The sequence below is a fragment of the Chelon labrosus genome (genome assembly GCF_963514085.1).
Source record: "Chelon labrosus genome assembly, chromosome: 7".
In the NCBI taxonomy this organism is placed as follows: Eukaryota; Metazoa; Chordata; class Actinopteri; order Mugiliformes; family Mugilidae; genus Chelon; species Chelon labrosus.
The window spans coordinates 12,271,245-12,293,857 of record NC_140343.1 but is presented as its reverse complement, the minus strand read 5'-3'; the positions used below and the strand labels follow the sequence as shown (position 1 = coordinate 12,293,857).

Here is a 22,613-nt window from a genome sequence, read left to right as displayed (position 1 = left end):
CACTTTTAACTAACATACCGAGTCATACTTGCGTTTATTTTTATTTATGTACTCTTTTAGGTAAAGCAGCTGCCGTCAACTAACGGTTTTTAACGTCTTTTTTTTAAAAAAACAACAACCGATAGCCATGTCGTTATTTAGCGTACAAGCTAGGAAGCATACAGCTTATTATGACCATCTAATGTCAACATCCACGACCAAGACGCCCGTCAGAGAGCGGCTGACGGAGAAAAAGGCGACAGACACAACGCTGGGTAGGAGTGAGATAACATCCGGAGAGTCTGCGTGTGAAGACAGCAGGTCGTCCGATAATAAGAGCCGGCTGGTGAACAGGACTTATGTTGTCTCTGCGCTGTCAAAGAGTGGCAGCGGGCAGCACACCCCTCACAGACACCGACTCACCCTGCAGAGGAGGTCAAGGAGGAAGACCGGGACTGAGGAGAAGACGATGGTTGAGAGCAGCCAGGACACCACGCCGGCACCGGAGAAAAGGTTGACTCTGCAGCGCAGGACGAGGACTCCCTCCACGGATAGAAGCGCACTGGGGCGGCGTGAGGTCAGCGGCGCTGGCCCGCAGCCAACACCGAAAGTTCTCAGTGAGCCAAACGGTAGGACTCCCGGTATATTCAGGTCCACGAGTTTAAGAGAAACCCCCGCTAAGAGGAAAGGCATGGACAGTGCAGCTCATGTGGAAACGCAGGTGAAGTTGGCGCACAACAAGACGCCCTCCTCTTCTGTGTCTGCCTCCATTGGTAAGCAACTAGAGGACCAGGCCCAAACCTTTAAGACCCCCACTAAAAAGACCCCGTTTGAGAAAATCGCCGCTAAAAGGGACGTGTTCGAGAGACTGGCAGGGAAAGACTTTCCTAGACTGGTGGCGGGCAAATCTGCAAGTCTGGAAAGGCCCAAATCTCGAGTACAGCAAGCGGAAGATGCCAAACCTGTCCCATCTCCCAGGGTCAGCAAGGCGCCTGCAGGAGTGCACAAACCCACCTCCGCTCTGCAGGCGAGAAAGACAGCCACAAACCAAAAGGGAGATGTGATCCAGACCAGGACGTCTGCTTCGGCTCCGGCACCTACTGAAATACTCCAGTCTCGTCCCAGCGAGGCCCCGAACCAGCAGGATTCATTTAAGATGGAAAACAGTGCCGTGACAGTGGCTGTCCGCGTCCGTCCTTTCAATGCCAGGTTGGTAATGCACTATTTGTCACGCACACGCACATAATTAATGAACTTAACATCTGCTTATGATCAGGATCAAATGTATTTCAGGTTTTAAGCGCTCTTAATTTGAAATGTAAACAGTAGAGCCTGCCCAACGGATTGTTTGTCCAGATTCCAGTTTTGATGTTGACATATGGCAGATGACTTGAGGCACTGTTCTCCAACCAAGACAAAAACTCCTTGCAGTTGTCCACATAGCCGTTGTGGTGCTGTTGTACATCATTCATTTCTACAAAGTGCCCAGTTCATTATTTATATCCTAAAAGAGTTCACCTACTTTTCATAATTTGGGCTTTTTCAGATAAAATCTGATTTTCAGCAAGCATGGTAGCTGCTGCCATAACTGGGGATGAATGCAAGCAATGCTACGCAAACAGACCATTTCAGAATAACTCCAACTATCCTTTTCTGCTTTATGTTCTGTTTTAAAAAAAAAAAAAAAAAAAAAAAGTTTTAATTTTAGTGCCGATACCGATAAATCAGCCGACTGATATATCGTTCAAGCTCTCGAACAAAGGCTGCTTGCTTGAGGCTGCGTAGGTTTGGTAGCTAGAAAATGACAAACTCCAAACAATGCACATTTTTATAGTTTATAGAAGGCATCGTCTACAGTATACAGTCAGGGAATAAATTCATTCATTCATCTTCTATACCCGTTTAGTCCTGTTAAGGGTCACGGGGGTCTGCTGGAGCCTATCCCAGCTGTCATCGGGCGAGAGGCAGGGGTACACCCTGGACAGGTCGCCAGTCCATCGCAGGGCTAACACAGAGAGACAGACAACCATTCACACTCACACGCACACTCACGGCCAATTTAGAATCACCAATTAACCTAATGAGCATGTCTTTGGACAGTGGGAGGAAGCCGGAGTACCAGGAGAGAACCCACTCAGACACAGGGAAAACATGCAAACTCCACACAGAAAGGCCCAGTCAGCCCATGGATTCGAACCAGTGACCTTCTTGCTGTGAGGCATCAGTGCTAACCACCTCGCCACTGTGCCGCCAGGGAATAAATTATAGAAGACGAAATATGTGTCTGAAAGTGTGTCCTTTTTGTATTTTGTTCTGTTATAGGGAGAAGGCAGAGAAGGCATCGCGGGTCATCTTCATGAATGGCCAGGAAACTGTCGTCCAGCATCCGGAGTCCAAACAGAGCTACTCCTTCACGTATGACTTCTCTCTCTGCTCAGTGGATGACAGTGACCCCACATTCGCAGGCCAGAAGACGGTGTACGAGACCCTGGCCAAACCTCTTCTACTGAGGGCCTTTGAAGGGTTTAACACCTGCCTCTTCGCTTATGGCCAGACGGGCTCTGGCAAATCGTACACGTTAGTAGTTTTTGTCACTTTTGCGTCACGCTCTCTGCTTTTTGCTCTTTCACTCTTCTTTTGAAATGTTTTTTTTGAAAATGCAACCAGTCAGTGTGACTTGTTAAATTACGCAGGATGATGGGCTTTGAAGAGGAGGCGGGCGTTATCCCACGATTCTGCCAGGACCTTTTTTCCAGATTGGCTTTTATGGAAAATGAAGAGGTAAGATGTCACATAGAATCATACATATTCCTATTTTAATTTTCTCAGCCAGATTTACTTTGGGGGGGGACTTGAATGTGTGCATGAAATGTCTTTTCAGTTTGGCTGAATAACTTAACAAAACATCAATGCACATTCTTATATTTCAGGTGAAATGTCATGTCGAGATGAGCTACTTTGAAGTGTACAATGAGAAGATCCACGACCTACTGGTAGCCAGAGATGAGCCCAACCAGAGGAGGATGCCCGTAAGTAGATCCTGACTTGAGAGAACCTAATGTTTCTTGCAGCTGGCTACATTAGACGTGGCATGCAACATTTACCCGACGTTCACAAATTTCAGTCTTGGTTATAATGCAGTGGAGATATTTGTACTGATGTCTCAAATAACCTGGGATTAAATTAAATCATGATTTGATTTGTTTTTTCAGCTGAGAGTGAGGGAGCATCCCGTCCATGGTCCTTATGTCGCTGAGCTCTCTGCGTGAGATAACCCTCTCTTTCTTTTCACATATTTTCTCTTCAGTAAAAGGCAGACAAATATTCCTGGAACTCATGCTTTGCCGAATTGCTCACTTTATTATTTCTTTACAGGAATGTGGTGAGCTCTTACAATGACATTCAGGTAGGCTGAATAGCTGATTCTTTAAAGAATGAATGCGTGCAAGTGCAGGGTTCACTGTCAAGTAGAAAAAGCATTACAGGCACCAATGTCTGACTAAATATGAATATCTTGAAAGTCCAATGAAAAACATGCAATGCATTAAAGAGTCTACACTGAGAGAATCAGTCATAATGTTCAGTGTCCTTCTTTCAGGGTTGGCTGGAGCTTGGGAACAAGCAAAGAGCCACAGCAGCCACAGGAATGAATGACAAGAGCTCCAGATCTCACTCTGTCTTCACCCTGGTTATGACCCAAATGAAGGTATGGCCTCTTAACATGACGGTATACATAAACTAGTTTATTTCACCTCGGGTTTTGGGGTTTTGCAAGTATTTAAGGAAGAATGCAAAAAAAAAAAATGGATTTAGTTTTCAGCTAAATGTTTATCAGTCTGTATTCTTGTGTGCAGACTGAGTTTGTGGAGGGAGAAGAACATGACCACAGTATCACCAGTAGGATCAACCTGGTCGATCTGGCTGGCAGCGAACGCTGTAACTCTGCCCAGACAAGTGGAGAACGACTCAGGGTACACACACACACACACACACACACACACACACACACACACACTTCCTGTCCTCTGTTGTTGCTGCTCAAGCGTGAGACTTTGCTTTTCGGAGTGTTGTTTGTTGTGAGTTTGTTGTCACGATGCAGTATCGCTTCACTTTTATTGCTTATTTTTTATTGTTTCTTAAAGGTCTAGTTGTATTATATAAGATTCTTCATGAACAAGTAAAATCTACACATATTTTCCCTTAGCAAGTCCAAAAAACGTCTACTGTTACAGAAGGTTCGGTTTTGTTTGCATTGTAGTTTTGGTTTAATTAAATCAGTTGTTCTGTGTGATTACAGGAAGGCGCCAGCATCAACAAATCCCTGCTAACGCTTGGAAAGGTCATCTCTGCCTTATCAGAACAGGTCCTGAGCAGGAAGAAGGTCTTCATACCATACAGAGAGTCAATCCTTACATGGTGGGGAGACTGTGTGCACATGTTCTTTATTAATTCCTTTATTGTTTTTTAAGGAAAACATAAAAGTTGTGCGACGAATGTATATACAGGTCCTTCTCAAAAAATTAGCATATTGTGATAAAGTTCATTCTTTTCCATAATGTAATGATAAAAATTAAACTTTCATATATTTTAGATTCATTGCACACCAACTGAAATATTTCAGGTCTTTTATTGTTTTAATACTGATGATTTTGGCATACAGCTCATGAAAACCCAAAATTCCTATCTCAAAAAATTAGCATATCATGAAAAGGTTCTCTAAACGAGCTATTAACCTAATCATCTGAATCAACGAATTAACTCGAAACACCTCCAAAAGATTCCTGAGGCTTTTAAAAACTCCCAGCCTGGTTCATTACTCAAAACCGCAATCATGGGTAAGACTGCCGACCTGACTGCTGTCCAGAAGGCCATCATTGACACCCTCAAGCAAGAGGGTAAGACACAGAAAGAAATTTCTGAACGAATAGGCTGTTCCCAGAGTGCCGTATCAAGGCACCTCAGTGGGAAGTCTGTGGGAAGGAAAAAGTGTGGCAGAAAACGCTGCACGACGAGAAGAGGTGACCGGACCCTGAGGAAGATTGTGGAGAAGGGCCGATTCCAGACCTTGGGGGACCTGCGGAAGCAGTGGACTGAGTCTGGAGTAGAAACATCCAGAGCCACCGTGCACAGGCGTGTGCAGGAAATGGGCTACAGGTGCCGCATTCCCCAGGTCAAGCCACTTTTGAACCAGAAACAGCGGCAGAAGCGCCTGACCTGGGCTACAGAGAAGCAGCACTGGACTGTTGCTCAGTGGTCCACATGGTGTATCCATTTTGCATGTCATTCGGAAATCAAGGTGCCAGAGTCTGGAGGAAGACTGGGGAGAAGGAAATGCCAAAATGCCTGAAGTCCAGTGTCAAGTACCCACAGTCAGTGATGGTCTGGGGTGCCATGTCAGCTGCTGGTGTTGGTCCACTGTGTTTTATCAAGGGCAGGGTCAATGCAGCTAGCTATCAGGAGATTTTGGAGCACTTCATGCTTCCATCTGCTGAAAAGCTTTATGGAGATGAAGATTTCATTTTTCAGCACGACCTGGCACCTGCTCACAGTGCCAAAACCACTGGTAAATGGTTTACTGACCATGGTATTACTGTGCTCAATTGGCCTGCCAACTCTCCTGACCTGAACCCCATAGAGAATCTGTGGGATATTGTGAAGAGAAAGTTGAGAGACGCAAGACCCAACACTCTGGATGAGCTTAAGGCCGCTATCGAAGCATCCTGGGCCTCCATAAGACCTCAGCAGTGCCACAGGCTGATTGCCTCCATGCCACGCCGCATTGAAGCAGTCATTTCTGCAAAAGGATTCCCGACCAAGTATTGAGTGCATAACTGAACATAATTATTTGAAGGTTGACTTTTTTTGTATTAAAAACACTTTTCTTTTATTGGTCGGATGAAATATGCTAATTTTTTGAGATAGGGATTTTTGGTTTTCATGAGCTGTATGCCAAAATCATCAGTATTAAAACAATAAAAGACCTGAAATATTTCAGTTGGTGTGCAATGAATCTAAAATATATGAAAGTTTAATTTTTATCATTACATTATGGAAAAGAATGAACTTTATCACAATATGCTAATTTTTTGAGAAGGACCTGTATAACTAGGATTGACTTCCATGGACAAGAAAAAAAGCAGATATAGGTGTTTACAGTACCTATAAAATGGAAAAACAATATTCTGATCCACAGTAGTTAAGCAGATCTGGATTAGCATTGTCAGTGCACAAGGATAATCTTCTTTGTTAAAACTGAATTTTCTCCTGCAGGCTGTTGAAAGAAAGCCTCGGTGGTAACTCAAAGACGGCCATGATCGCCACCGTGAGCCCCGCGGGCAGCAATGTGGAGGAAAGTCTGAGCACTCTGCGCTACGCCCAGCAGGCCCGCACGATCATTAACATAGCAAAGGTCAACGAGGACACCAGCGCCAAGCTCATCAGAGGTCAGACATCTACTCTTATGATTATTTTCAAATAGAGCAAATGGAGATATTTTGCCATACAACCTTTTTTATCTATCTAAGCCTTAAATATAGCAGTAATACAAACTTATGTTTTTTATTTCAGTATATTGTGAACTTGTGGGTATATGATTGAATTCCCACTGTGTCTGCGCCTGGGTTTTCAGTAATCATGACACACACTTAGGATTTTCCAACCAAGATAGAACCGGTTTGGTTCTTGTTCGTCCACTTCTTCTTTTTAGGATCCACAAAATGACTCGCCCCTTTATTGACCGAACACATTATGACCGCAGCAGCAGTTCCACACTCCAGTCCAGTAGGTGTCTAAACTTTGAATGAACTCAACATTTGAACCGTCAAGCTTCCGCTGAGATACAACAGATGCCCACGTTGAGTGTCTTCAGACGACAGGCAGCACAGTACTTAATTTTAGTGGATTTCTTTTACACTCCCACTCATAACACCAGTGTCGTCATGATCAGATATTTGCAGGGGAACCAGTTTTTTAGGATCTTAACTGACCTAACTTTTTATTTTTAAATGCCTGTAACTTTGTTTGAGAATCAGAACTAGTTTTCTGTCCATTAAATAGCCCCATCACTAGCTGTTCAAGCTTCTGCTTCCAAGAGAGAATGCATCCTTGGATGTGGAAAGAAAGGCAGCGCTAACAAAAGACTTTGCTGCCTTGAGAAAAAGCCATTATGATCTTGAGGACGTTCTTTTCCAATAAAAGATGTTCACTTGTTCGCCATAACTACACAAACGACCCCCACACCTGTATTCACAAGGAAAAGAAAATTATTATAGTCCTGGCATCGCAGCTGTGTTCTGCAGTTGTGCACTGGCAAGACCTTAAAAAATACTAAAAGGACGTTTTAAACAAACTGCATCCCTCTCTCTTCGTTAGCTTAATACATACGCAAACTCATTTCACTCTTAGTCTTGGTTTACTGTCAGTCCTTAAGCTGCTCCTTCATTTTCCTCTCTCTCTCACCCTGACTAAGTTTCTTTTTCTTTATATGTGAATGTCTTTGTGTTAGTGGCTTGCTCTTGATCTTGTTTTCCCTCCTTCTCTCCCGCATACCCTCCTCCTATCTACCCATTTATCCTTCACCAGCTCTTGCACCACCCAGTTGAAATTAAAGCGTGGCCCTAACCTTGCCTCCAGGCCTTATTTATGCACTGTCAGCTGCACATGGCGTCTGACTGTCATGCAAGTATTATTTTTCACAAGCTGATCCTGCTGCTGTTTGATGTTTTTGGCACTAAGGGGAGCTCTTGCTGCAGATTTTGCTCACGTCTGTCAATGGGAAATGCTCAAAGTGAATGTAATAAATCAGTAAACTGTCTACAATAAGTGACATTGCCGAACTGTTCACTGACAAAATCTGAATATTTCCGTGGCCTCTATTGAAGTCATGACTTTTTATTTAACTCCCAGTGATTTTGTACTGAGCAATTTGCTCACTTCGGCAACATTCGCGTAAGTACAAAAGCATTTCAGGCAAACAATCTGTGTGTTTCAGAGCTGAAGGCAGAGGTGGAGAAACTGCGAGCTGCCCAGATGAGCTCCCAGGGCGTTGAACCAGACAGAGTCAGCCTGTTCCAGCAGGAGATCACCACCCTGAGGAACAAACTGTGTCAGCAAGAGAGAGAAATGGTTGAGGCCAACCGGTCAGCATCACTACAATAATTAAAAAATATATTTTTTTTGGGAGGAAGAGGGGTCAAAGTGAAAGCTGTGGTAGAGTTAAACATTTAAGAAAAACCTGATTACTCCAACGTCATTTTCATAGTCCTCGTCATGTATTGTATTTTATTCTTATCTTCCATTTATATATTTGCAAAAATGGAAATGAACATTTTGCATGGTTGGTATAGATTTCAAGAAGTGAGTGAATACAGGATACATCTTAGAAACTCATGGACGTATTTTTGATGTTAAGTTATTCAACTTTGGTTTTATTTTGTTTTCTCGCAGGGCGTGGAGAGAGAAACTTGAGCAAGCAGAAATTCGCAAACGTGAAGAGACCAAAGAGTTGCAGGTAATTTTCATTTCCATTCTGTTTTTCCCATTTCCATTGTACAGTACTGGTCATTTTATTCACAGTGTAATCTTTCCACTCCGTTGAACCTAACTAAATCAGAAACGAGCTGTAAAAACTATGCCTGTGTCAACACACTAGAGAGGCAGTAGAAAGAACAGCTTTGTAAGTATTTCTTGCTCTGTGTATGAAGAAAGCAGGTGTGACATTCAAAGTGGACAACCGCCTTCCCAACCTGGTGAATCTGAACGAGGACCCTCAGCTGTCTGAGATGCTCCTCTACATGATCAAAGAGGGTCAAACCACGGTGGGCAAGCTCAAGTCTGGCTCCAGACATGACATCCAGCTCACTGGAGCTCTCATTGCCGACCAGCACTGGTGAGAACTAACCTCTGGGGGGGTGTGTGAAAAAGAAAAGCCTTTTGTTCAGTTGAATAAATGTTACCGCAGTCTGTTTGTATTCCCATCAGTCTTGCGTGTGTGCTTATTTGAAAAGTGCACAAGTGCAGTAAGGAAGAAGATAAATATGGGTCCGGATTATTTAAATAAACTATATTAAGAAGAAACCAGTGTTTTAAGTGTTAGTGTAACAGGAATGGTGTTTAAACAACTGAATCTGAATGAATAAAAAGTTTATTTGGCCACTGTGGTTAATGACCTGCCTAATTTCAGTTCTAATGAGAATCATATTTATTTCTGAATGTGTGTTTTTTTGTTTTAAGTGTTATATCCAACGTCCATGACACTGTCAGCATCACCCCTATGGAAAATGCCAAGACATTTGTCAACGGGAACCTCATCTCTGCATCCACTGTCCTGCACCATGTAAGTAAAGCAAAATGTTTTCCTAGCTTTCTATGAAGTTTGTCATTGCCCTCTACACCGATCAGGCATAACATTATGACCTAATATTGTGCAGGTCTCGCTTGTGGCTCTAAAACAGTTGTGACTTATCAGAGAATGGACATGGGCCTTCTGAGGGTGTCCTGTGGTGTCTGGCAACAGAATGTTTGTTAGTGGGGGGGCCTTTGGGTCCTATGGGTTGAGGGGAGGGGCCTCTGTGGATCATCCCACAGATACTCGATCAGTTTGGGATCTAATGAATATGGAGGCCAGGTCAACACCTTGTGCTGTTTTTCATGTTTTTTTTAGTTGTTCCTAAACTGTTTTTGTGTGTGCGCCTGTGTCAGGCTGCATCCTGCTACGGATTGTTGCCGCCATCAAGGAGTGTCATTGCTATGGGGTGGGGGGTGCCTAGTCTGGTCTAGGTGGGTGCTAAATGTCTAAGTGACATCCACACGAATGCCAGGTCCAAAAGTTTCTCAACAGAACATTGAATTGTCACAAGATGGTCAATGTTATTTACTTCTCCTGTCAGTGGTCATAATGTTATGTCTGATCAGTGTTTTGTGGTGGAACTCAAACTTGGGCTGTGTCTTTTTTGTATAGCTCGGTCTAAATAAAACTCAGAAGTATGCTTTCTTTGAATTTCCCGTACCTGTTTTTCTGGCTTCCAGGGCGACAGGGTGATTCTCGGTGGGGACCACTACTTCCGCTTCAACCATCCAGCAGAGGTGCAGTCTGGGAAGCGAGTATCGTGCTGGACGGACGCAGGCGACGGTGGTCAAAAAGACTTTGAATTTGCCAAAAATGAGCTGCTTGCAGCTCAAAGAGCGCAGTGAGTCGGAAAAAAAACAAACAACGTCTAATCCGATTAATGTCTTGCAGCATGTCACTGCCCTCTTGTCATATATTCCTCATAATCAGCTGTTTTCGTGTGTCCCAGGCTCGAGGCGGAAATTGAAGAAGCCCATTTAAAGGCAAAGGAGGAGATGATGCAGGGAATCCAGATGGCAAAGGAGGTGGCTCAGAAAGAGCTGTCTGACCAGAAGGCGCTTTATGAAGAAAAGATACGAGCCCTTGAGAGAGAGCTGGTATACAAGTCTACTACTAACATTCTGTTCTTCTATTATTAAAAGACTGCTTAATAGCCTGTTATTTTTTTTTTTACATACAGCATATGCTCATGACTATCAGCTATTTCTCACTTCTGATCAGTGGTCTGTTTATTAGCAGTGTCTTGAAAGTGTACAAATATTTAGTTGTAATTCTGTTGCACTTATTAGTCAGTTTCTCTGCAGGTTTCACCTCCTTTTAAAATCTATCTAATCTTTATTTTAATCCCTTCTATGCTACATTGCATTTGTACAGTACCATAGGGTTTGGACAGATTTCTGCATATCCTCAAACATTTCACATGTGTCACACTAACATTCCTTCAGAATGAAGAGACTGAACGCAAGCGTCAGCAGGAGTTGGACCAGCAGAGGGTGGCCAGCCAGATGGCCAAGCTCAAGACGGCCAAGATGGAGCTGGAGCAGGAGGTTGACACCCAGAAGAAACGCCTCCGCCTGCACATGGAGACTCAGGTCAGGATAACATTTGGTCTTCTTCCTAAAATGTTTCTGGGATGTTTCCTGTGCTGAATGGGTTTTTGACAGTTTCTCACACATACACAACATTACCCTCTCTGCTTCATGCAGCTGTCGGCGTCCTTCAGTTTCTTCAACATATCTAAAATTTGAACATTTCTTAATCCTGTTTTTAGCTTTTAGTAGAGATGAGTTAATCAACTGAGCCTTGAGCACCCAGTATGATCATTGAACCGAGCTCTTAAATGTCTTTATTAAAACTAAACAATCTTAGCCTTTATTACAGGGAATGACACAGCATTGAACGCTATGTAGGGTAGAATCCCATTAAAGGTACTGTATGGATAAAAGTGTAACTGACTTTAGCAGGAGGAGGAGGAGGAGGCCTACAGTAAGATATCAGTCTATGAAGTCCATGACTTACTAAACGGTTCTCATTTCTGTCAGCTTGCATTTGTCTTTTCTTGTTCCTCACAAGTCCTTATACCATAATCTTTAGTGACATCATCTCCAGCATGTGCTCACCCTCGTGATTTCTGTTGATGTAAAATAAACACACAAAGCTTAAGCAAACATGCTGACACCAAGTTTTATTTTTAAGCGATGAACCACCGCTGTTTCTCCGTGATGGAGCGTGGCTTCGGGCGAAATGTTTTGGCCTCATGGTTTTTGATATTGTTTACATTATCGCGATTCACTCCAGGCGATGGAAGAACACCGCGTGTGCCAGGCGAGGATTGTTGACGCCCTGGAGGCGGAGAAGAGAAAGATCAGCAAGGAGCTGGAGGAGATGCAGAAGAAAAGAGCTTTAAGGGAAAACCACACTCCCAGAAACGGTGAGCCTCTAAGGAACGTATCCCGGAGTTAGTGAAACACTGTGACAATTCACAACCTGTCAGAGGAGCTTCAGATTGGTGGGGTTTCTCCTAATTAGTCTTAGGCATTAAATCAAAGGTTTTGCCAGGAGCTGAAATAAAAATGCACCTGATATAAGTTTAATAGGTGCAGAGAAGGAGTCAGAGAGGAAATATATTATACTTAGCAGTGGAGTGTATTATTAGGTGATAAACTTGTTGATTATAAACAATGAAACCATGTCAAGTAAGAAATTTAAATCTCATTAAATTGCATGATTTTTATAGAAGAACCAAATACCTAAATATATCTTTGTATTTGCTGTTCACTCTAATAAAAAAAATAAAATAAAAATAAGAGAAGGGTAGACTAGAGCAAAATCAACGTCCTTGATATGTTTTCCTGAATTTCAGAATTTGTGAGCTCCTCTAACTTAACCAACAGAGGGTAGAGAACAGTTTGAAGGACAAACATCCTAGATTCCCATGTTTTAGAATAACATCTCTGTGCGGTGCAGTATCACTTGAGTTAATGGGTAACTTATCTAACACTGTTTGAATTGTTCTCATAAGAATCCCTGCAATGAAGCCCTGCTTGGTAAAGACCATTTAGTCCGGATACTCATTGAGTCGAGCTGTTGGTTGCCCGTGAAGGTAACGTTTTATTTTTGTATTGCAGTCTCCCCGCAGTGGGACGCCATGAAGTTGTCCTTGATGATTGAGGAAGCCAATAAAATCAGCGCAAAGCTGAAGAAACGCACAGTCTTCAGCAGGTATGGGGGGAAAAAAACAAGATTGGGTGCAATTTAAGTGTAGATTTTTTATTTAAATGATATTAACACAACAATTACCAATAAGCCAAGAAAATGTACTCTTTGGATTGCGGCTTTAACTTGACGAGCCAGATCTTTTTACGCAGAACAATAAGTAAATCTGTCCTTGAAAAAAATGCTTGGCAGGTCATTGGACGAGCCATCTGTCTAATACTCTCTATCATGAACTTCAGCCAGTCAGATCAATTATTCATATATGTAGTCGGAGTGCGCAACATGCAGCAGAGTGAGAAGCTTTGAAAGCAAGCAAGCTGTCAGTGTAGCTGGCTTTGTAGTTGACATGTTTGTAGACGGATCGTTGCTGTCTTTGTAAGGAAAACTGGCACATGAAAAGACCTCTCATGTCTGTCGTCACTTAAAACATGCCCGTAGCATGGTTGCTGATTAGTCTGCACTTCTGTGATTCAACCACAAGTGCATAAAAGCCTAGCAAGACAGACTGTCAAGCGATTTCACAAATCTTTATTAAGAGTTGCCAAAAATCACTTTTGCTCTCCCCTGTTTTAGACACGAAAGCTCCGACGACGGGAACAACGAGCAAAGGGGCCCGCTGCAAGTGCGGGTTCAAAACACAAAGCTGGGAATCTCCACTTTCTGGAGCCTGGACAAGTTCCAGAACAACATAGCAGCCATGAGGGACCTCGAGCAGGTTTGCCTTAAATCAATTCTGCAGCTGATTGAAACATGTCGATAAGTGGGAATCTCTTTGATACATCAACAAGACGTGGCAGGTTCTGAGGCAATTTGACACCGTAGCTACGATGACAGCCCAGACCCTACCCAGACCCTAACGCCGTAGCCTGACGTGCACCTCCCCAGAAATGTAACTACGGGTCGCGGCGACGCAGACCGCAAGAGTTGCGATTGGTCCGCTTGGTAGTAGTCCATTTCTGTTTTAGTATTTCCGTCACATTGAAGAAAGATTAACTGAGGAGGTTCGGTGATGCAAACATTTGTGTGACTTGTCTTTGGCGAAATTCTCAGCTAACACTCGACTTTCGGGAGCTGAATTCTGAACAAAACTTTTGACGTCCTAAATTTAGGCGTGAATGTCATAAGTTTTTAAATCGTCCACAGTGTTTTTCAATCTTTCAGACAATGCCACATTCTCTTGACTTTTTATTTACATTAAGAAATGTACAAACTAGTTGCGTATGTATTCTGTGTTTGTGGCATTTTACTAGACACTTGGATTTGGTATTAGATAATGGAAAACCTGTCCTAAGATTATTATAATAAATGATATAATTTAACAGGAAGCTTGTGCATACTTGTTTGTTTAACTTGACCGGCGTCCCAATTAGATAATACATGATCCGTGTTGACTGGAGCATACTCGGCCCATCTCTTCCTCATTCCGCATATTCAGAGCCTGACATCAGCTCACACTCAATCGCCGTTTTCCCAGACATTTGACCTTATTTACAGTCCAGAATGGGTTGTTTTATGTTGTCTGACAGAGGGAAGCCGCCTCACTTTGCTGCACTTTTCTCATTAAGTTGTGTAAATGAGACCGGGCATGTCAGCAGTAGTTTACTCTCCGCAGGGGGATTCCACCTCTAAAGATGACGACGTGTTTTATGACCCTGATGATGAGTGGGAGCAAGATATATCGGCCTCCTCTGCTTCCACCTCCTCCTCCTCCTTCTCTCGCCGAAGGTAATTATCCAGCTCTCCGTCGCTCACTCTATCTCCCAATCCATCAATCCCTCTCTCCGGCACCTTAACATTAAATTTCAGGAAATTAATTGGTTGTTCTATTGCTTGAAATATGCTTGTAGGAAAGCAGGAAAAACAAACACCTTCACCTGAGGGACGTGAAGGGCCGTGTCTTTGCAGTCCTCCTCGCTGTTGGACATTTTTACCCTTTAGTGTGCATGTCTTGAGTTCACAGCTCTCATACTGAACTCTTTTAATTTGAACAATGTTGTAGGCAGAAGGATGTTTATGTAATGAGTACGGATGAAACATGGAACAATATTTTGGGGAAGACTTTGGTTATTTTCACTACCTCCCTCTCCCAGTTTCCAGCAGTATGATTCACTAACCTGGCATTTTGACATTCCGCAACCTCGCACATATTTTTAACATTAAGTCCTTTTTCTTTCATGAGAAGTTGAATGAAAGTGGGCGCCCGCAGAATGTGTTTACTTTTCTTTCATGTCTGTGAAGACCAGGCCAAGGTGTGGAAGTAAAAATGAGAAGATGGCCCCCTTTGTTTCTTTCTTCAATCCCCATAACCTATACATGCACACACACACACACACACACACACCGGGCACCTGTTGAACATGCAGAACCCCCAACATTTTCCCCTCCGCATCGATGTTATTCTTGTCAAGCGCTTCTACCAGACCCGAGCCAAATGAAACAAGACACAGCGTCAGTGTGGTTCTGTCATACTGCCCTCTCCGACTCATTAAACCTAAGATTCATGGCTGTTGACTGACCTTCCCACCTCCTAATAAGCCAAGTTTATTTTCCTACCGTCGCATTACACGTGGGTTTAACAGAAATTCCAGGGAAATGGCACATTAAAAATCATATTACCTTAAACAAACAGCATAACTAATAGCGGGTAAATGTCAGCAAGTGAATAATAACAGAGAACAAAGTGTACAACACAAAAAAGAAATAAATGTTGGCACAACACAGGCATACCTCTAGCTGCACTGATGGTAATTACTTTAGCACCTGTTGCTATAATAACAGTAATTCTATATTAACTACATTTCTTAGAGAAATGTGAACGTGTCGGCAGCTCGCTCATGGGGCTGTTGGTTGGTTTTTCTTCAGAAGCAGGAGTCTGCTGAAGAGCAAGAGGATCTCAGGGCGTCTCTATGAGATCCGGGTCCATCCGATTCAGAGCCTCCACAATGCCTCTTCACAGTCTGCTGGTAAGGAACCGAACTGAATTTACTTTAACATGTTGTTATGTCAGATGCATTTTTAAAAATGAGAGTTCGGACTCAGTGTAGAAATCAGACTTGAAATGGTTATTGGAAATATACTACTGATGTTGTGAGTCCCAAGAATGTTTCATGAAGGCATCTTTATACACACCTTCTCTTTACTTTCCCAGGTCTGATGGGTGTGCCCCAACCTCGCTCCAGCCATTCCAGCACCTCACATCCCGCCATGCCCAGCATCTGCAAGGAACTGATCGGCCAATCAGTGGCTCGTCTGCGTGGTTGTAGTGGGACAGAAGAGAGCATGGCAGACAGGTTAATCTCTGATCTCAACCTGATATACACGGCGGCCCAAACCATATCCGACTTGTACGACAGCCTGGATGATGACAGCCAGGACAGCGGTGAGTTTTAAGGATAGTTAACCATGGACGGGTAATGATAAAAAATATTAATGTTTTAGGGTGAGATTCCAATCAATCCAATTTCAGTACAATGTTTTCAGCTTTTTTTTTTTTCTGTGCAAACTTCTATAATGATTTTTCCCCTGCAGTGTTTGTGTGCAACATAGTGGCTCAGACTGAGCTGGTCAAGGCCACCACAGCCATAGAGAGTGCAGTATTTGTAACCATGCAGTGGCTGGCCAGCGTTAAACCCTCCTCCGGCCTGCTCTACACCATCACAGAGGAGCTCAAGAGCCAAGTGAAGAAGATGGGAGGATTCTTCCAGATTCTTATTCAGGTAAACACAAAAAAATAAATATATCACACATTAAAGGCTAAGCAGTGACATGATGCTGGGGTTTTCTTGGGACTTTCAGTATATACATAAGTTGAAAAGCATGCAAAATCTAAGCTGACAAATGATTTTCAATTTGGCATAGTTTGGAGACGGGGTCCGCTAATCAAAATGCAGAGCATTGATTGACGGGTCTTAGCTCTGAGCTGTTTGAGCTCTGTCTATGGAAATGGCAAAGCAGAGGGAATTCTCAACCTTGAGCCCCAAACAGAACATGAATATATGGAAAATAAATCTAAATTCCTTACCAGTCTCGGCACCTAAACACACTATTTTCCCCCCTCGATCCTGATTTTTCATATTTCTGGCATTTTAATTTATTTACTGACCCTTCAGATTTTGTCGGCTGTTGTGTTGGTGTGCTTGCATCGATTCGCCATTAAATCAATTTTAATTTAACCTGTTTGTCAGGTTGTTTATGCCGGCTTGATGTTGACTGAAAGCAATATTTTTCTCCCCGTCCAGGGTTGTGAATCGGAGATCACATCAATGGTGACGGAGGCACGGAGGAAGAGCAGCCAGTGCCTGGATGCGGCGCTGCTTGCGCTCAGCCACCTGGCGGCGGTGACAGGCATGCCGTTGAACGTCCTGGGGCTGGGCGCCCAGGCCACAGGCAAGGTAACACTACCAATAATACCGTAGCAGCTAGCACCTCTGTTAAGGCCCAGGGGTTCATTGTAATCAAGCCCCCCTTCACAGTAGCAGAGAATGCAATATTACCTGTGTTGATCTCAGAGCAAAAAAAAAAGATATTAAAAGTTAGGGAGTTAATGACCTGAGTACGTGTCTGATTTGCTTATATGCTAGTGCAGCGGTGTGTCAGGCTGTGATCACAAGGTAAGAACTGTTACCATCCCGAGGAGCACAGCATTTAGTGTGGAGAGGCAACATGAGATGTTTCTGTTATGCCATGTTCTTTTTTTTTTAAATTTAGGTTCAACTCAGTAATTGACATAAACAAGTTTTTTCTTAAAATCCTGTCAAAACAGCCTCATATTTTCACAGCACATGGTTCTGTAAGATGTCTATAAGAAACTCTTATTTTCTGTGTTTTGCTTTGTACCTTTGGCACGATCATAAAAATCTGATTCAATCTTTTCAGCAAACTGCCGTCGCTTGTCTGCTGAAGGGAACCGACAAGGGTGTCCGCTCTCTCTTAGAGGAGAGCCTCACCATCACCAGGGAAATTTTGAGAGAGGCTCAGCTGGCCTATCCCAGAAACCCAGTAAGAGATCATAATCGTTTAAAATCTAGTGTCCTCCACCCTGTTTCATTTGTAGCATAGAAATGTTATTTTATTCATGTTTCTCACGACCGATGTTGTTAATAGATTTCAGGTTAATAACTTCCTCAAATGTGTAAGTAAAACACTGTAAAACAGTTTGTTCCTGTCACCTCTGTTTACAGATTCTTCAGAGCCTAAAATCCAAGACCCTCGATATGGCTCGTGCTCTGCAGAGCTACATGCATAGCCATATTGCGGTGAGTTAAAGTTTCAGGAAACAAATGTATTTATTTATTTGATTCGCTGTACATTTAATACGGTTTATTCACATGATGTCACTGTAATGTGAGGGTGGAAAAAAATCCTTCCAGCAAGCGTGGTAATTGACTTGATGGAGTCAGCCATTCCTGAGAAACACTGTTATTTGAGTTCAGCAGCCAAACAAAGACACAAACTCCGAATTCACTGACGCACATTGCTGTGCTGCTGCAAAACTAAGGGTTGTGACACACCAGACCGACAGTCGGTAATCTGCTGGTGTCGGGCACTCAGTAAGCGTCTGTGACCATTGTTTTTGTGGTGTGTCATGCGTCGTTGCCATGGGTTGGAACTGACAGCGTTTTTTTTTTTTTTTTTTTTTTTCGGTCAATTCAGCGCGTTGATTCAGCCATAGAGCACGCCACCTTTCAGCTTCGTGAGCCAGTGCACAAGAGCAGTTGACTCGAGCAAGTCAAGTCGAGGGCTTTTTTTTGTCTTCACCACATCTGAACATTAAAATACATTAATATTGTCACAACAACATGATCATCTAGAATGAATAAACGTATACCAACTAACCCAACATGGTTTACTGGAGGCCAGCTCTGTACTTTGGTTTGTAGCTCTTTCTAGCTTCCTAGCTCTCCCCTCCCCTTTCCTTAGTCCTGTGCATGAGCAATAGTGTTGTTTATCGCTCCCAGCTTCTTTTTTTAATTACTATTTACAGAGGCAGGGCTGTGTACAAACACTGGACCTGAAGAGATACAGTATTCACTGAATATGACAAAAAGGAGCATGGCTTACTCTGCCTTTAACTAGACAAGTACACTACAACACTGTGTTATACTCCAGCCAACAACGCCTTGTTGGTATCACTACGGTATGCACCGATCAGGCATAACATTGTGACCACTGACAGGAGACGTAAATAACACTGACCATCTTGTGACAATTCAGTGTTCTGCTGGGAAACTTTTGGACTTGGCGTTTGTGTGGATGCTACTTAGACATGTACCGCCCACCTAGAAATGACCAGGCATCCCCACCCCATAGCAATCCCAGCAGGATGCAGCCTGACACAGGCACACACACAAAAACGGTTTAGGAATAACTCAAAAAACATGAAAAACAGCACAAGGTGTTGACCTGGCCTCCAAATTCACTAGATCCCAAACTGATCAAGTATCTGTGGGATGCACTGGAACAAGCCTGATCCACAGAGGCCCCCCCACCTCAACCCATAGGAGCCAAAGGCCCCCTCTAACAACATTCTGTTGCCAGACACCACAGGACACCCTCAGAAGGACCATGTCCATTCTCTGATGAGTCACAACTGTTTTGGAGGCACAAGGGAGACCTACACAATATTAGACAGGTGGTCATAATGTTATGCCTGATCGGTGTATAGTCAAAACTATAACATATCTTAAATAATTCGTTGGCTTTCACTGTTTCATAGAGTTTTATAATCAAGTTTGGAAAAACAGTAACGCTAGACAAAGATTTAATGTGGTCAGAATAGACAAATTATAAAATACGTATTTGCAGCTTCATTATAAAAACTGCTGGTCCTTGCTTGGTCAACCGCAGCCGAAAGACAAGCTTTCCTAGTTATGTAATGGTTAAAAACAATCTTCCATCTTGACACGGGCTTAAATGTCACAGATTAATACCCACTTCCACAAAGATGCCACTCAGCCTTTATTGCTCCTGTAAACCTCAATGCTCCGTAAGCTTATCTCTCCACACTCATCCCTTGACGGTCGTTCACGTAATGAATGTGTTGAATGAAGTGGCATAACTCACAGCTAACAGGCTTGTTTGCCGTTATCTTAGTCACACAAGGCAGCAGTTGTTGTTTTTTTTGTTCTGTGTTAAAACCTGAAATTGACACATAAAGTTGCAGGGACATCTTGCTGCCCACAGTGTCGTTGTAGTCAAATAAACCTGAGTTACAGCCTCTAACGGCTACTTTCAAAGTGTTTCAGGTGTAAACATCTCTGTGAGTTAAATGTAGGAGATACTTCATCTTAAATTCAAAAATGCAAGCGACATGAATGTGGAACTGAATTAGACATAGCCACAAATATGAACCTTTGGCTTAAACATATTGCCTGTTTTTATAGAAAGCAATAGCAAATCAACATTATCTGATCAACTGTTACAACACAATTAGATAGATTAGTAAATGATCTGTCCAGGAGAAGTATGGCAAGCTTGGAATCCAACTTGAGGCCGATGGACTTGGGAACTTTTCTCCACGTCTTAAACGTTTAATTTCGTGCTTTATTGCGTTTCTGGAAGAAAATCTCTTTTGATAACTCTGTTCCTTTTTGAGCTGCTTTGCTGCGTAGACAGTTGCTGCCAATGCTGGAAAATCCAAGTTTTCCTACAGGGTTTTCCACCACTGAATCGGGGCTTTCCGATATCAGAAGTGACACGCATGTGCATCTGCGTTCGTGGAGTAGCCAATAGGAAGGACTTCTTTCTGAAATGACCTGTCACCAGCCAAAGTCTCCTGTCAGAGGCCAGGTTTTCTGAAGCCTAAAAGAATGGCGCCAATAGGAGGTGCACAGGTCCAGTTTCCTCTCAAAGCACTCATTTTACATTATGTCAAAATTTATTTATTTTCTTTTATGGAATTTTTGCCCCGTGTTGGCAAAAATATTGCCTACCCCCTCAGCTTTAAATTTGATGCGTGTTTTTTTTAGACAAAAATGTGGATTTATTGAAGGCCTTCTGGAAAAGTTTAGGAGGGGGATGTTGGAACAATTAGTTAAGAAACAGTAGTTAAAGCTGTTACAGCTGAGCTGGCTTTAAATACAGATCTCAAATGCAAAGCTGCCCAGTGTCTTGATATGTTTAATAGTTTTAATCGTGTGCAAAATGTTTTTTTTTTTTTGTATGCATCTTAAGAGTCTTAAGACTGACTTGTTTTTATTTCTTGGGTGTGTTCATGTTTTCAAACAGGAGAAAGACTCAGGGGAGATGAAGGAAGCGGAGGAGGAGGAGGAGGAGAGCTCAGTTTCTCATTTGCAGAGATTGAGGACTACTTCGACCAGACTGTTCCAGTTGAACCAGGCCATCAGACAGCTGCACTCCTCTCTGTCTGCAGCCTTGAGAGGTGAAGCTTTTGTCTCGTACATAGAAGTTGGTTGAGTGTTATCCAGAGTGATTTACACTGTATCCATTCCTATGTGACAGATGCCAGATGTCAAAGCCAGTTGTTATCATTTCTCTCTCTTTCTTCCCGTCTTTTTAAATTAATCCTTTATGCACATTCTGATTAAAGTTATTCTTTAATTGTCACTGGATCAATATCTTTTGATTTTAATAAATTCTGATCATAAAACTTGGTATGGATGGATGGTTAACACATGTATTGATTCTTTGCTCAAACAAATGTTGTATATGTTGTGGATGTCACTCATCAACCCACCGTCCTCCTTCCAGGAAACCACAGAAATTCTGACCTCAGCAGCTGCAGAGAGCTGATCTCCTCCTCTGCGAAGGCTGTCGACGAGCTGATCACTGGCCTGTCCAAGGACGGAGCGGTGACCCTGACCCTGCGGCTTCCTTGTCTTCAGACCGTAGAGTCTGCGCGAGACGAGCTCCACTCCGCCCTGCAGTCCCTGTCCTCCTCCTGGAGCCAACAGGCGTTAGGAGAAAGCAGAAGTTCAGCTGGTTCTGAGAAGAGCACAGAAGATGAAATGTTGCTCAAAGAGAGAGCTCCCACTCACAGTGCAGTTAGAAATCGGGTTGTCAGTAAGATTGTGTACTCGCTCACTCCAGGTGTACCGTCCAATGGCACCCCACACTGGGTGTAACATGTATTTAATCTGTTGTTTGTGGTGTATTGTAAACATGAAACGTTGGCATTAAGAAAACTTTAAGTTGAGCACCCTGCAGGATTGTGAGTAATATCTGGTATTCTTACACCTCAGGCAGCAAACACTGTAGACTCTGTTTTAATGTAGCCACCCACAAAAGGCAGTTATATTCACAAAGGCTACAACTCCTATAATTGTGCTGTGTTGAGATATATATTTAAGATTCTTTACCTGTATTTGTAATAATTAGCTTTTCAACACTGTAAAGCTATTTCTGACACAAAGACTTAAGTCACCTTAATGGATAGAGCTTAGCAGTCATTACTTGTGGATAAACACAATTAGGCTGGAACTAGCAGAAAGGAAAATGATGTGTTTATGCTGTAACAGGCCTTCACAGTTGTACTATATTTTTTTCTGTGGCCACTAAATGATTCTTATGCTGCATTTTTTTCTTTTATTAATTCAAACATGTAACATTTCAATACCCAGCAGCTCAGGTACGCTGTTTTGTAAACGCTAATAGCAGACTTTGTTTCTGCGTTTTCTTCCTTGTATATGGGCATATTATGTTCTCACGTTGGCATAAATCGTTTCTCTTGAATTTTACAATTTGCACTCAGGAGAGACTTGTATATTGTGGGTTTTCTTCTTAATACATGTACTTTAACAAAGTGCTGTTTTTTTTTTTTGTCCTTTGTGTTCTTATATCTATAAAAAAAAAACATGTTTGTCATGTTATGTAGTACCTTTTACTATTATACAAGGACTGGATTGTTTCATATTGAAGGACACTTCTCAATAAACCATGCACTCCCAGTAAACAGAGTCATCTATAATAAGAAGGCGTATTAGTTGTGACTTACAGATGTGCAAAACAGTCTAAAATCAATCTAGGAGAACTTAGTATAACAGAATAACATTAAATGTGATTATAGAAACCCAAAGTTTGACTTGACCTCCCGAAATCCACTCAATGGCCCGTG

At 42.7% G+C, this 22,613-nt stretch overlaps 1 protein-coding gene across 1 annotated transcript; it reads left to right on the top strand.

Annotated features, from left to right (window-relative positions):
* Positions 1–57: 57 nt before the first annotated feature.
* Positions 58–22,510, top strand: kif14 (kinesin family member 14). Its single transcript, XM_084548169.1, has 29 exons — positions 58–1,188; positions 2,302–2,556; positions 2,673–2,760; positions 2,910–3,008; positions 3,192–3,244; positions 3,355–3,385; positions 3,578–3,685; positions 3,834–3,950; positions 4,277–4,395; positions 6,250–6,422; positions 7,970–8,117; positions 8,425–8,488; positions 8,682–8,866; positions 9,211–9,313; positions 10,006–10,166; positions 10,275–10,422; positions 10,771–10,917; positions 11,624–11,756; positions 12,454–12,547; positions 13,115–13,256; positions 14,154–14,266; positions 15,404–15,504; positions 15,690–15,920; positions 16,070–16,257; positions 16,780–16,932; positions 17,417–17,539; positions 17,722–17,796; positions 20,768–20,921; positions 21,251–22,510. The coding sequence occupies exons 1-29, from the start codon at positions 128–130 to the stop codon at positions 21,622–21,624; spliced, it is 4,941 nt and encodes a 1,646-aa protein (XP_084404295.1). The 5' UTR covers positions 58–127; the 3' UTR covers positions 21,625–22,510.
* Positions 22,511–22,613: the final 103 nt, after the last annotated feature.